A 15,705-nucleotide genomic window follows, 5' to 3' on the forward strand; every position below is an offset into this window, starting at 1 on the left:
AAATTTTTTAGAAGAACACGTTCTGCTGCATGTTATCAATAAAGAGATCTTTTGCCCGTCTTGCTCAATGCAAAAAATAGATGAATCGAGTAATGTAGATTTAAACATGTCCATCAAATTTAACTCGTTTTTTTATGGCACATTCATTAATAGATCATCATCTTATCCTGTGATTCGCTGTCAACATTGCAAGACGACTTTCGCTGCCGGAGAACAGTATTTTAATAAATTATTGCAAATTCAAACTATAAATCGCTGGAAACACGCATTTAAGTGTTGTATCTGTCAAAGAACTATAGGGGATCGGCGAAAATATGCGGAGGAACACATTTTAGATCATTTGCTATCGAAACACGTGTTCTGTTCAGAATGTCATTCGAAGGGATACGATCATCTAATGCAAAGAGGTGTTGCAAATTCTGCATCTTCGGACATAAGAGATGTTGGCACAAGCTTTCACGAAAAAGTATTATCGGCCCATTCCTTGATTCGTTGTAGAAATTGTGACAAAATTTACAGTAAACCTTTATTTATCTTAAAAAATTGGGTGGATTTGGTAGAAGTAAACGAACGGTTTAATAGAAATAATGAAAAGTTTTATAGTTACGAATGTAAATTGTGTAAATATCTTAAAATCGATCGAAAGAATATGCAAGAACACGTTCTAAATCATGTAAAACATAATGATATATCTTGTCACTATTGTCGAAATATCACTTTTTGATTAAATCGAATTTGTTATGACACATTCTTCTTTATCACAGTAAATTTATAACAAATAAAATGCCATTTTCCCTAAAATATTGTTAAAATTTTGCTGTATGCTATAACGGTTGAGGATACTTATGGCTCTACATATCGAAATGATCTGGAGTTGTCCTCGCTCACTAGAAAAGGAGAAAATGGTTCGAATCATTTCTCCATAATTTTCATATGTTAAAGTTAAGCAAAAAAGAAGTGCACTGTTACATTCCTCTTGAAATTCTAGTCTCATTTCATGTATCACATAACCAACCCTGTTCCATTTAAACATTTTGAGATGAATTTAAGATGGCATAACATGTTTCTATTATGTCAAAATTTCCCCTACCCAACCCAGTTTGATTTTATAAGGGAATTAAAATATAGAATGAGTCAAAAGTTGCTTAAGTAATATCAAGTATCAAAGATAAAGTACAGTATAAATAAGTTCACTGACATTAAATGGATGATGTCTTGAAAGTTTAGATGTAACAAGACATTGAAAAAATTCTCTTTACTTGGTGTGTTTGTGACCAACAAAGTAAATAGTTTCTTTCATTCGTAAAGAACTTAAATTTGGCATTTCATGCTCATACCTACAAGTTATGATACTCTAAAACTCCGTTCATACGAGGGTTTTAGAGCATCACTTTGAAATGGTAACCAGAAATTGAGTATCTAAGATACGACCACTTAAAAGTATCCAAACCATCTTGGGGAAGTCAAAGCTTCGGTAAAATGGCGAACAAGCAATGCAAGTGGACTGTGGAATGGTCCAAAAAAGAAACTATCACTCTTATTAAATTAGAGGAATAATATTCAGAATTTGAGAACAATGTAACAGAGGTATCTAATAAAAGTGTTAAAAAGTGATAATCTTATTTAATTATATTGAACTTGTTTATTTATTAAGTACGTCAGATAAATAATCTATTAAAAATACATTTAAAGAAAGAATTAACTGATTGCCCCTGGAAGTCGGCTTCTTATAGAAACACAGCTTCCCTATCAGCAAATGTCACAGCATGCCACTGCATCATACTCAAAAATGAAATATGTAAAGAACGTATATAGAAACCAGCTTACTGATTCACACCTGGATGCCGTTTTATGAGTAGCATGCAGCAGTTACAAGCATGATTTAAACGAAATTGTGAAAAAATGTTTGCAACATCAACGGTCACACTAATTTTCTAGGGTGAGTGAGAAATTATGTACATTTTTTATTATAATCGTTATGTTGTGGCCCACGTGTAATAGCTATCATGTGTATGCGGCCCGAGAAAAAAAAGGTTGAGTACAGTGGGTTTATCTGTTCCTACAGAAACCGATTAAAATATTATGTAAGATAAAGAAAAATGCTGTACTGTCTAATGAAATATGTAAAAAGGAAAAACAATCCTTAAATGAAATGATCAATATCAACAAATACATGATTTGCAATTTACATTATTTTTACGAATAAAAGGAAAAGTCGCGAAAGACAATCGATATCTGTTTACCCAAAAGAATAATAAATATACATATAAACAAAAACAAGAAATTACATAATATTAAAAATTACACAAGTTCTTATACTACAATAAATAGAATGATAAAACAGTCATGTTGTCTTCTAACAATAATTACTTGAAGATACCTATGGTATGTTTGAAATGTTTGATAGTCCTACTGTTGAGCATTGTCGGACAATGGAACCCACCATTCATATGTGCAGGAAAATATAGTAAATAGTCTTAAATTGAGAAAATCAGGACAATATTGTCATAAGGCCTCTGAAAGGAGAAATTCCAGAAATAATACAAGGTCAATATGACATTTTAGTAGAAGGCATCAACGGCAAATTTTCATGTTTGGTATCTGTTCTTGATCAACCAAAGATATGCATATCACTTCCCAAAGTTTGCAATCAACAATTTACTCTTGGAGTTTTAAGCACAAGGAATGTTTTTTGATGTCAAACAGAAATTCTCTCTCCACTGCAACTTTTAAGTCTTTTACTGAACTATACTGTTTGCCAACAGCATATATGGTCCTTGAGAGCATACCCAAGATAGTCTTGATCAGGTTAAGATCTGGAGATCCAATAGTTAGGCTTTTGTTTTTCTGAAACCTATCCTTTGTGGTACAAGTTGAATGGACATATTGTCTTTCATGAAATAAAACTTTCTGCCTGCTAATTTTCACCCATTTGGAAGTAAATTATTTTCAATCAGCTCATGATGCTTTTTTGAATGCAATATGCTTTTTTGAATGCAATAGGTGGCTTTCCCTTGCAAGAAATGGCTCCCTACACCATAATGTGGTACCACCATCCATCTACCATCAAGATAAAAAATCCTCTCTTTGTGCAAATCCCAAAAATCAGTTCAGACCATTCGAACCATCCAGGTTGAACTGTTTTCAGTCGTCCTGATGATTTTATTACTCTGAACAGTATGAGGATGAACTTTTAAATCTAACTGATTCACAGTTTTCAATGCTGATGTCATAATGCTTACAACCCTCAAAATTTGCCTCTAAACTTCCACAGTTGTTTCATCAAGCTGTTTACAATTATATTAAAAAAGGTTATTAATACAATTGTGTCTTCTTCCTATTTGGGCAGCAACAGCATGATAATTTTGTAATTGTAACATAAAACATCAATTTATCTTTGTTCCTTTAAGTTTTACACTTTTCCCCAAGTTTGACAATTTTTTTGTAAACAAATATATGTAAATCATTTTATACACCTACACATTCTTATTTATTTACATTTAGGTGAAAATTTGAAGTTATTTTTTTCAGGTATCTTTCAAGTTTTGTTAACTTAAATTAACTAATTTTCTACTTTTTGAAAGAAATATTCCAATACTTCTTTCATTATTCTGTAAATCTTATTATTTTACTTTTTTAAAGCATGACTGAACCAATAATTCTAATAAAATTAATTGTTTAGATGGTCTAATTAAAGACCATCTAAACAATTAATTTAAAAACTTTAAAGACTAGCAACTTAATTGTTGCTAGTCTTTAAAGTTTTGTCCAGCTCCGTACATGTGTAGGCATTCAACAAAATAGGCATTCACTCCAAATATTTGTTAAAATTTGTATAAAAATTATTGAAATAAGTTTGCATATCATATTCATATTTGTTAAATTAATAAAAACTTTTTGAAACTGGATTTAAAACAGCAAAGTTTTATTATACTTAAATATATATAAAAATGCATTTATACAAAATTTATGAAATAATTTATAAATGAAAAAATGAAAGAAACACATAAAAATATGAAAACATTCTTTTTATCATATTTTATTGTGAAGTTAATATAGGAAGGGTTGATTTTGAAAGTGGGGCAAGTTCATTTTGTGAAAAAAATAGTTTTTCTTTAGATACTAATTAATTAAAAAGTGTGTTTTTTTTACTTCACATTTTACAAATAGTAAACTTTGAGGTTGTTTCTCCTCACACAACACAACACTTGTTTCTCCTCTTTTTTTTAATTTTTTTAACAAAATGGACTTGCCCCACTTTCAAAATCAACAGCTCATATTTTAATATTAACTTAAGAAGTATTTTATTGCAATTTTGTGCAAATCATGTATACAAAATATACATCTGATTGTCATGTATTTTGTGTTTAAATTTATAAAATGTCAACGTTTTCTCTTTGAGAATTAAGACACAACGCACCATGCTCCCTTATCTGACGAAGTTGCTTCCAAGTTATCTTCGTAACTTGTTTCATCATCGGGAGTCACTAATTTATCCGATTTATAATCCACTAACCAAGATGGAGACTGCAAACATTTATCATCAATATCTTCTACTGAAATACTTTCTTCCTCTGCATTTCTTTTATAATCTAAAAGTTCAGTTGTATTGAGTTCACTGGAGTTATAGTTAAAGCTAGCTTTAGATGAATGAGGTAAATCAAAATTGAAACTTTCATTTTTATATGGTTTTTTTTCTGAACTAATTGTTTCTTTTGATATTTTTGTATCTGTGACATTTGATTCAATATTAAAGTTATTTAACAAATTAACAGAATTGCAAGAATCTTCACTCAAAAGCAAAACACCATTAGTTTCATTTTTATCCAATTCTTTCACTGTTGTATCTTGTTCAATGTCTGTTGTATTTTTACTTTCAATAATTGAGCTCAACATATAATTTTTTGGGTTTAATTTCTCACATACAACTGATAACTGCAGATCTTTAAGTTCAGTCTTTACATCTGATGCATATTTTTTTTTAAATGGTTTTTTACATTCAACTAATAAATCTTGATCTTTAGATTTGTTCTTTGAACTTAGGTAGTTGTTAGGATCTATTTTCTCACAAACAACAAATAAATTCTGATGTATAGGTTTAGTCTCACAATTTAATACATGATTTTTACACATATGTAAGTCTAATTTCTTACAAACAACTTGTACATCTTTGAGAATTGTTGAATTATTATTATTTTTAAAATTATCAATTTTAGGTAAATTTGTATATTGTGAAATAGCTTTTTTAGTTTTAGTATCAAGTTTTAATCTATTTAATTTTACTTTTAGAAACTTATCTTGATCAAAAGTATATTCATTACCAGAAATTTTATGACTTATCTCCTGTAAAGATGTTTGTGATGTTGATTGTTTTTGCTTTTTTGGAAGGACAGAATTTCTGAGGTTAATAGCAGATTTTTGCAAGTTTTCATTTTTATACGTCTGAGGTAAAAGTTTTAAACTTTTAGGATTTTTCAAATTAGCTTGTTTTTTACTGTTGCCATCATACAATGCTTTCTCGTCCTTAGATCTTTCTTGTAATTTCTCTTCAGATATTAACTGTTTACAATTTCTCACAAAAGCAGTATTTCTCCTTTTAATAGTTTCTCTACGCAATTTGCTTTTATAAATGGCACTTGTTTCTTGAGAAATAGTCTTTTTAATCAATTGTTTATGCTTTGTTTTGTGAAATTGTTTACTGATAATGGCATTTGATTCACTTTCTTTTGACTTTTGAGTAGTTTTTCCCATTTTACATCCTAGAAAGATATTTAAATTCCTAGTATAAATTCATCTGGGTAACAATTTTATTTTGTATATTTTTGATTATTAATAAAAATAATTTTTATATAAATATAAATAAAAATATGTATACATGCATATGTTTGATTTTATAAAAATTTTAATACAAGTTAAAACACAAATAAATACTGGTATGAACATTGAAATTCATCTAGATTTGTTCCTTAAATTTTGTTGCTTTTGCAATTACAGTCGATCCCCCTATAACACTGTTGATAATTCTGTTTTATATGAATTCCATGTTGTACGAGTCACTTAGATTTTGCAAATACGTATGCCGGGCTATGAACAGCTCACGTATTTGTAAAATCTAAGTAACTCGTATAACATGGAATTCATATAAAACGGAATTATCAACAGTGTTATAGGGGGGTGACTGTATAAAAGGTTCACTGCTGCTGAAATTTATAAGCTTTTGAAAATATTTAAGATTAATGTAAATTTGATATCTTTGAAAATAATTTGCGATAATCTTATTTGTATTTTAAACTGTAATAAATATTTCAGCATAAGAAAAAATATATTTAAAACTAACTTTTTTAACTAAATTTTTTTCTAACTTAGATTATAATTATGTAAATAGATTAAAAAAAGTAGTAGTTTTTTTTGTAACTTTTTCAATATTGTTCAATGTATAAATTATTAATTTAGCAATAACAATGCCATCAAAACTTTATTGATGCTAAGTAAGGGCAACTGCAGGGAAGGGACTTGGAGTGCATTTGTCCCTCCTGAGATTTGCTTTATCCTTTTTTTTAATGTTCTTTTTCAAATAATATTTTCATAAAGTAATAGTATTAACTGTTAAAATAAATTTATTCTTACTATTATACTAAAATAACTGTAGTTTAGCATGCAATGAGATGCCCCATTCAGTCATATGCAGGTGCTGTACTATTTTGAATACAATACCATGTTTTATAAGGTGTGTTTACTTCTGAGCTAATAGTGCTACTTCTGAACACCAGAGGTGATGTCATTAGCATGTATATTCGTGCTTACATGTCCAGTTTGAAAGTAAACATGAACGCTAACAAGAAATATGGCAGTTTCCTGCAAATAATATTGTCAAAGCTGCTATTTTAAATGTTACATTACAGATAGAACTACTTGATTCAGAATCAGAAGAGGATGATCTCATTTTGGATATAATTGTAGAAAATACAATAATAACTGATATTAAATACAAACATTTTTTTTCTTTTCTCTAAGGGTATTGGTGATCATTTTAATATGTCTAGACGGACTGCGTGGAATATTTTAAATAAGGTTGTTAATTCTCTGTTAGTGTTAAATAAAAACGAAAAAATAATCTCTTGGCCATCACAGAGCAGGATGATGTAGGAATAATGGAATTTTTTGTACCCAATCTGGTTTTCCTGGAATTAGAGGCTCTATTGATGAAAAGCATATGGCTATTAAGACATCAACTCAAGAAGAAGCAACTTATTTCAATAGAAATAAGTATTACTCTGTCATCATATAAGTTTAGTTTGTAATGGGAAAATGATATTCAAATGATACAATTTCTTGAGAAGTCATTTCCCATATGTAAGTAAAAATTCATTCAAATATACAAGGTCTGTTCAAAAAGTATCGGACCTTTGGTTGGCAAAAATAAATTTATTGACTTTGAGGTACAAAACCCTAATCCCCTTCAAAGTAGTCTCCTTGGTAATGTATACACTTCTCCCAGCGTTCCTGCCATTGCTGGAAACACTGCTGGAATGCATTTTTTGGAATGGTTATCAGCCGGTCCGTCGCATTTCGCATGATGTCTTCTCTCGACTAAATTTGGGTTTCTTTTAGCGGCATTTTCAGCTTGAGAAATAGCCAAAGGTTACACGGAGCCATGTAGGGAGAGTACGGAGCGTGACGAACCACAGGAGTATTGTGTTTGGCGACGAAAGCCCGAATCAGATGCGTAGAATGGGCGGATGCGTTATCACGATAGAGCTGCCAAGTTTTGATCGACCACAGATCCGGTTGTTTGCGTCGCACTGTATCGGAAAGACGACAAAGGACCTCCTGGTAGTACTCCTTTGCGATGGTTTGGCCTTTTGGTGCGTATTCACGACACACCACCTCACGAGAGTCGAAAAAACTGTCAACATGACCTTTTGACATTGCTACGGACCTGCCGCGCTTTTTTTGGCCTCGAGGATCGTCCCCGAAAGCCTGCTGAATCTTGCGAATGGTTTACGCTCAGGTATCGCCAAGGTTTTTGGCAAAATTTGATGTAATATCGCTGCTCACGTTGTTCAGTCATTTTCCAGCTTAGTGGAATCCGACGAGAGCTCACTACATGACCTCACTCATAGGCCGATTGCCAGCGACTGACGCTTCCTGCAGGCAGGAAAAAATTCAGGGCTGTGCACGACTGTCCCCTCCACAACTCCACCGAAGGAGGCCTCTTGCGCATCATTGGTTTACGCGGAAAAAAAAAAGGTCTGATACTTTTTGAACAGACCTTGTACGAACTTATGTAGTTTTGGATTATTATTAATGCTGTTCATTTCTTTATGATTTATTTAATGCTCTGAACATAACATTTCTGAAGATTCCAAACACAAATAAGGTAAATTTCACTTTTAATCATAAACAATGAGTCGAAATTAATTTTTTCACATCTGTTTATGAAAAAAGTAATCTGAAGCTATTGAACCTTACAATAAAAAAAGATCATTGTAAACACTTTATACAACCAATAAAAATACTTTCTGTCATTTATTTTTCCAAAAATAATTCCATTTTCATTACTTTGTACAGAAAGTAATTTTTTCATGGGAGCAGCCATATTGAATTAGTGCAAAGCTGAACAACGAACTAGCTAGCACTCCGAACTTATCAATTTCGTTAAACATAAGGTCACATAGCTCTAAAGCAGGGGTGGCCAACCTTTTGCATACCATGCGCGAATTTTTTGACAGATGAGTTCAGATGCGCCATATAACTCGAACACTTTTTATACAGTCTTACGTTCAATGTTAGGGGTTGATAAATAGAGATAAGAATAAATCTGCTTCGCTTAGGAATAATAAGAAAAAGGAAATACTATAAGGAAAAATAATAAGAAAAAGGAATAACTTAATTACGCAGTTGAATTATTTAATTTATAACAGTTTATTGAAGTACCAATTTACAATAGTTAACAATGATCTCCTGTACGAGAGGGTGATTGCTTCATGATGGTGCTATTGCTGCCAGAGTCTCATTTGGTGAAGATTACTCTGCACCACAATTATTTGCACTAAGAACGAGATCAGCTTGGAATAACTTTAATCACAGTAAATGTTTTCGGCCATTTACACGCCTGTAAACTGATCAGAAATAAAGATCGCAAGATTCAAAATACATGCATACACTGTAATTTACTATGTGGAGAACACTCATTTTATCTGCAAAAGAGACTGTAACGAATTGTGCAACAAATGAACTTGCCACTGTAAACACATCCATAGAGTAATTGGAGTTTGCCTACTTACTTATCTTCAAAACAGTAAATAATAAAAATTTAGTAAAAATAAAAGTAAACTTGCTTAAGGATCATGATTTTAATGAATCAATTTTGGTTAAATGATCTAAATCAGTGTTTTTCAACCTGTGGGTCATGACCCCCAGGGGGTCGCGGGTAAAAGAAAAAGACAAGTGTTTATAGGTCCTACACTACAATAAAAAAAAACTACAATCTCAGTGAGAAGGCTGTGCCTGTTTATTTTACAGTACAATTGGTTTTTCAATTGATATTTAGGTCTCAATAGAAACTTAAATACATAGTTTTTAAAATCACTGACATAGTTTTAATATGGCCCTGGGGGGTCGCCAAAATTTTTTAACTTGTGAAGGGGTCACTTATTCAAGAAGGTTGAAAAACATTGATCTAAATTGTATATGTTCTGTTCCTGAAACAAAATAATGCAGNTAGTTTTTAAAATCACTGACATAGTTTTAATATGGCCCTGGGGGGTCGCCAAAATTTTTTAACTTGTGAAGGGGTCACTTATTCAAGAAGGTTGAAAAACATTGATCTAAATTGTATATGTTCTGTTCCTGAAACAAAATAATGCAGTTCAATTAATACAATGTAATGAAGATGTTACTTAAAGATGATTATAACTTTCATAGCTTTCACTGAAATCCAACTATATGTCAATAGTTTAACTAACAGAACATAGACACTGCAGTTTCCATATCCTTATAAAATTTCTTTTTAAACTTTCTACATACTACTTACGCATATGTAATATTTTTGTAAGTTTTTTTATTATTATAATCCACATGTATATTACACAGATAGTAATAGTAATATACACACGAGTTGTAAGTGTAGCTTGTAACTTAACCTTGAACAGGCAACTGAAAGCTTAGGGTGCATTCAAACAGTTGAAAAAGATAAAGTATGTAATTAGTCAAAAAGTAAGACAACTTCACTGGTACTTTTATATATTTACTATAAACAGTGATAACTATACTGTTTTAACTACATATAATATAAATAGTTGATGCAGCTATCCAATAGGCATTCCAATAGAGCAGTGTTTCTCAACCTGTAATCCATGATAATGGGACCACAGGTTGAGAGGGACAGATGATCTGCAGGCAGACTTAAATTAAAGCATGAAGTTTTATTGTTTTGTAAATGAATGAAATTCTGATTTTGCATTACTCCTTGTTCACAAAACATAGTTATTAGCACTATCCTATCTTTCAGACATTTTTTTTCTAAATCAAATGAACTAAAATCTCTCCCTTCAAAAAGATTCTTGAACTGATCTTGATGTCTAAGACAAAATAAAGGCATTCAATAAAAAAACAGATGTTAAGGATTAGTTATGTAAAAGACAGATAATTTGATCTTTACCAACATTAGAATCCTTTTTAGTTGAAAATATTTTTTTGATTCTGAGTTTCTCAAATGGGTTTGTGACCATCTCAAAGCTGTGAAACAGAAATTTGGAACATGTTTTCTGAATAACTTCATGATAAATTTGTGGCTTTGTGATCCATTTCAGACTTACAATCATGAGAACAATCTTTCAATATAAAAAAAAATAGTTAATTGAGCTTTCACGTGACAGTCAGCTTAAAATGAAATTTCATGATCTTAATTTGTCCCGATTCTGAATCTCATCTTCAATGAGAAATGAATTTCCTGAATTATCTGAAGCAGCATTGAAAATTGCCATACAGTTTTCAACAACCTATCTTTGTGAGATAGGATTTTCATTACTTCTTCAAATAAAACCAAAATACAGAAATTGTCTTCTGTACCAATCTTTGAATAAATTCAACCAATATTCAGCCACCTATCCAAGAATTCTGCAAGGGCTAACAAGCTCAACCATTTCATTAAAAGTAAGTAGTAACAATTATATTACATTATTTGTTTAATAAAGATTAAAACTTTGATCAACAATAATTCACTTCCAATTTCATTAATGATGTTTCCATATGTATTCAAAAAATTCTTTTAGATTTATTGTTATAAATGGCACTTTATGTCCCAAATGTTGGTAATATGCACATAGGTTTAAATTAGGCTACATAACTTTGCAGTCTGTAGAATTTTTTTAGACATTTTACCAGTCCTTAGGCTCGAACAGGCTGAGAAATGTTGCAATAGAGGATGCAGAATGTATGGCTCCTTTTGTGACCATCAGACCTTGTTACAAAAGGTTTGACAAGGTTATAAGCATTACTTTGTGCACATAAATAAATAAGTCTTTAGTACAAAATTTCATTGTAATTGAATTGAATTTAGCTTTAAGAGCGTTCATAAAATAATCTAGGTTTTTGGTTTAAAATGTTGTTAGTTTGTGTTTCTTCTCTGTTTTTATTTAGTAATTTTACAGATAAAATTTTCAGAATATGAAATGTAGGCATAAGTAGCTAATATGATGGTTAAGTTCCAGACCAGTTATAAAGCAAAATGCTGATATATGCACTAGCAAGTGAGAAAACAACTTTAAAAACATACTTTACACAATTATTTATCAAGTGTGCAGTAGCAATAGCTTAAAAAATGATAAGAAGGTAAAAATAACAAAAAAGAAACCCAAAACATGAATATAATTGAAAAGCACCATATTAGCAAAGCACTAAAGCATAGTTGCCAACCATTAGCATTTGGTGTTGACCAGCAGTGTTTTGTATACTCCATCGGTGGACAGGCCACTTTTCCCTTTTGTCAGCATTTTTAATTTGATATTATCGCACAAACACGTTATTTAAAATGAGCCTAATACCAATATATATGCTAAAGACCCATTGTATGTATTTTATTACAAATGACTGAAGCAAACCACAAAGATGTTCTCAGATTAATTTAATTTAAAAAGAACCAAGATTGCTATTTTTATATACATATGTTGGTATGGGTATGAGAATCTTAGCTCAAATATGATAATTTTAAACGTCGGATGTGATAAATTGCATCTTCAAGTCTGGCGGTTAAATCAATTACGGCGTAGCCATCAGTGGAAGGAACGAGTTACTTTCACAGTTAGACCAAATTATTGAGCACTACAATTTCTCTGCCCAAAATGAAAAAACATCCAATTTATCACCTAAGAATATACAGGCCATACAGTACGAGCTTTCTTATGAAAAGAGACCAGGTGGTTCTTTGAGATTTATGAGATTTTACAGATTTGTAATCTTGTAAAATAGTAAAGCTGGTGGTTCTGCCACACAACATTGCAGGGCCTTCTGTGCATTGGTGTGTAGAAAAGAAAAAGATATTCACTATGATAAGAAAAAGTAAGACAGAAATAGGAAATAAATCACAATCAGAAAAATCATTGTCCTTAATGAAAGTCAATAAACTGATTGATAGTTGCTATCAATCAGTCATGAGTATACTGTAACAAAAGAAATTATTAACAAAGCAAAGGCATATAACTGGAGGCACTCATCATGCAAAAAAGAAAAATCAAATTTTCCTCTAATATCAGAAAAATTCAAAAACAATAAATCAGAAATTCATACAGCAATCAGCAATATTTTTTTATAAGCAAATTGTTCCGAATTGTAGTCATTTGTTTAGAATTGTAATTGGCAGTTGTAGTAGTTTATTATAATGTATCAGGTTTAATAAAGTTGTTTATATTTGTATACATATGCCTTGTTTAGAATATATTTTTGTCACAACATTATCGTCTTGAACAAATAAAAAATAACAATCAGAAACTCCATTGTATAGCTTCTCCTCTACTATATTGCATATAATTATAATTAAATTTTTAACAATAAAAAAAAACTAATTCAATTTAACAATTTACATTATTTTAAAATAATAAGAAATACAGTAATTTTGATTAACTAAGATAATATAGACCAAAAGTATCTTGGATAATCAAAAACTTGGATAATATGGATTGTTTGGTAAATTAAATAAACTGGATTTGAATGTATTAATGCATATAATGTACTTACTTTTTAAGTTAGACCTACTTATTGAACATAATGACTTAAAAGTATTTTATTGTTTAATTTAAGATTTTATTTAAAGCAAATGTAAATCTAAGATCACAGTTAAAATTTGTTGAGAGAAGTGATCAGAGTAAGTTCTTTTTAAAACTAATATAGCTCTCATGTATTTGCACAAGGCCAAGATACATGAAACAAACTGCACTATATCACATTGTTAACTAGCACTATTCTACAATTCATCTCATATAATACAAAACCACAATTACATGAGTTTCAGTTAATTGGGAGTATATTGTATCACATACATATAAGTAAATAACAGTCAATGAAAATTAGTTTTTATATAAAAGATAATTAAAAATATCTTTTATAAATCAATATTTTCAGTTCTATAAGTAAACAAAAGGCAATACAGTCGACCCCCCCTATAACACTGTTGATTTTTCCATTTTATATGAATTCCATGTTGTACGAGTCACTTAGATTTTACAAAGATGTGTGCCAGGCTGTGAATGGCTCACGTATTTGTAAAATCTAAGTGACTCGTACAACATGGAATTCATATAAAACGGAAAAATCACCAGTGTTATAGGGGGGGTCGACTGTATTTAAGTGTTTAATTACAGAGTTAACATACTAGAAAAGTTTAAATTTAAAAATTAAGAATGACTATTTATCTTCACTAGTGAAGTTAAACAGTAGAAACTATTTCAGTCAAATTGCAAAATTTAGAAGTTTCCATGAAAGCTATATGGTTACAACAAAAATAGTAAATATATCTTAATAAAGACATTAATTCTTTGATTTTAAATATCACTTATACATTGACTAATGATAACAGTTTATGTCACGAGAAACATTTATGCGAGATAATACGTGCATTAATAATCACAGACCATTATTTTGTACAAAATTTTAAATCAGAAATATCAGATCATGCTTTAGGCAAACATAATATATCAATAAATATAATACATTTCAACCTTTAAGCAATGGAATATATATTTTCATCATAAGTCAATTTTATGCTGATATATCATAATATTTAATTTGCTATTTCAATCTTCCTGCAGGCACTAATAAGTCTTTTTTTCCTACCCATTGCGGGTTCATTGGACAGAATCTCAATATATCCAAGTCGAAACCACACACGAAAATTTCTGAAGTTTGAGACAGACTGGATACTTTTATACATTGACCATTGAAAAGACAGAATATCTAAGATAAATTTTTCATGATAATTTTGTAATTTTGATATACAAATTTCATAATCAACTGTTTTTTAAATGAAATTCTTGAAAATTTCAAACTGTACATTTACATCACTTTATATTTGAAGTAATTAATATTCTTTTTTCAAAACACTGTCTCTTCTAGTGTGTTCTGTGGAGATGTATGTGAATGTAATATGGTTTCACATTAAAGAATTAACTGTTTTAATTTTTAGACATACTCTTTCCCTTTTGTATGTAATGTATCATGTAATGTATTATACCTCTATTGGTATAATGATACTACTGTACAGTACAGTACTGGTATAAGCCTATACAGTAGTGTCACATGACACTAATATAGGCTTATACCAGTTCTGTATAGTACTGGTGTAAGCCTATACAGTAGTGTCACATGACACTACTGTATAGGCTTATACCACAATAAGCATTAATGTTAATCATGAATTTAAAAATTTTGATTAACTTCCATATCTAAATGTATAATTACTTAAACCTACCTTGTACTGATATACATTAAAATATTAAGTAAATCTCTTGATATAAGCTTTTCCAACCATTCATAAACAAACTAACATACAACTTGTGACGTAATCGTGACAACTGTTACACATATTACTATATTAATACATAATTCGAAATATATCACAATACTTGTAAAATTATTAATAAAATTATAATTTTTCGTGTCAATAACTTATTTGTTTACTCACTAGTTTATATCTCCTTTAAGGAATATACGCGCTTTCTTTGACGTCATAACGGTTACAACCAATGGTGTCTTAGAGTTTGACGAATATTATGTAACGATTTTATTTTAGAACACGCAATTTTTCATTTTAATTAGTAAATTTTAAAAATATATTTATTTATCATTATTTTATTATTTTAATATTAAAATTTCGAAATTTTAAATTAATGTCTCTTATTTTAAAATTATACTCTAATTGAAAATGTTTGATTTAGTGACGTACTACAGTACTGTACATAGGATCGTGTTGTTCAGAATGCTAAGCATGGTGTAAGAATACAGGTGATACCACTCTCCATTCAAGGACGCGGTTGAGCTTATTCCAGTGTCGTGACGATGTACTGTACAAGTCCATATTGAACTTTAATTTGTGTTAATTTCAATAAAATTAGTGAAATTTGCATAAAATAATTTAAAAGTAACAGAATACGTGTGTAATTTTTTAAAATTCTTCATTAAACTGATATTTTTATACTCTAAAATGGTATA

At 30.1% G+C, this 15,705-nt stretch overlaps 1 protein-coding gene across 3 annotated transcripts; it reads right to left on the reverse strand.

The window, feature by feature from the left end:
- Nucleotides 1-4,050: 4,050 nt before the first annotated feature.
- On the reverse strand, nt 4,051-15,300 carry LOC111640646. 3 transcript variants are annotated; one of them, XM_023386677.1, is made up of 3 exons: nt 15,179-15,197; nt 14,966-15,068; nt 4,051-5,759 (listed from the first exon to the last, which is right to left on the reverse strand). In XM_023386677.1, the coding sequence occupies exon 3, from the start codon at nt 5,749-5,751 to the stop codon at nt 4,405-4,407; it is 1,347 nt and encodes a 448-aa protein (XP_023242445.1). In that variant the 5' UTR covers nt 5,752-5,759; nt 14,966-15,068; nt 15,179-15,197; the 3' UTR covers nt 4,051-4,404. The 3 variants fall into 3 exon arrangements, with proteins under 3 accessions (XP_023242445.1, XP_023242446.1, XP_023242444.1); XM_023386678.1 differs by lacking the exon at nt 14,966-15,068 and having other exon boundaries at nt 15,179-15,300; XM_023386676.1 differs by lacking the exon at nt 15,179-15,197 and having other exon boundaries at nt 14,966-15,172.
- Between the last annotated feature and the right edge of the window lie 405 nt (nt 15,301-15,705).

This window comes from Centruroides sculpturatus, unplaced genomic scaffold, assembly GCF_000671375.1.
Source record: "Centruroides sculpturatus isolate CEXI.00-Female unplaced genomic scaffold, Cexi_2.0 scaffold1192, whole genome shotgun sequence".
In the NCBI taxonomy this organism is placed as follows: Eukaryota; Metazoa; Arthropoda; class Arachnida; order Scorpiones; family Buthidae; genus Centruroides; species Centruroides sculpturatus.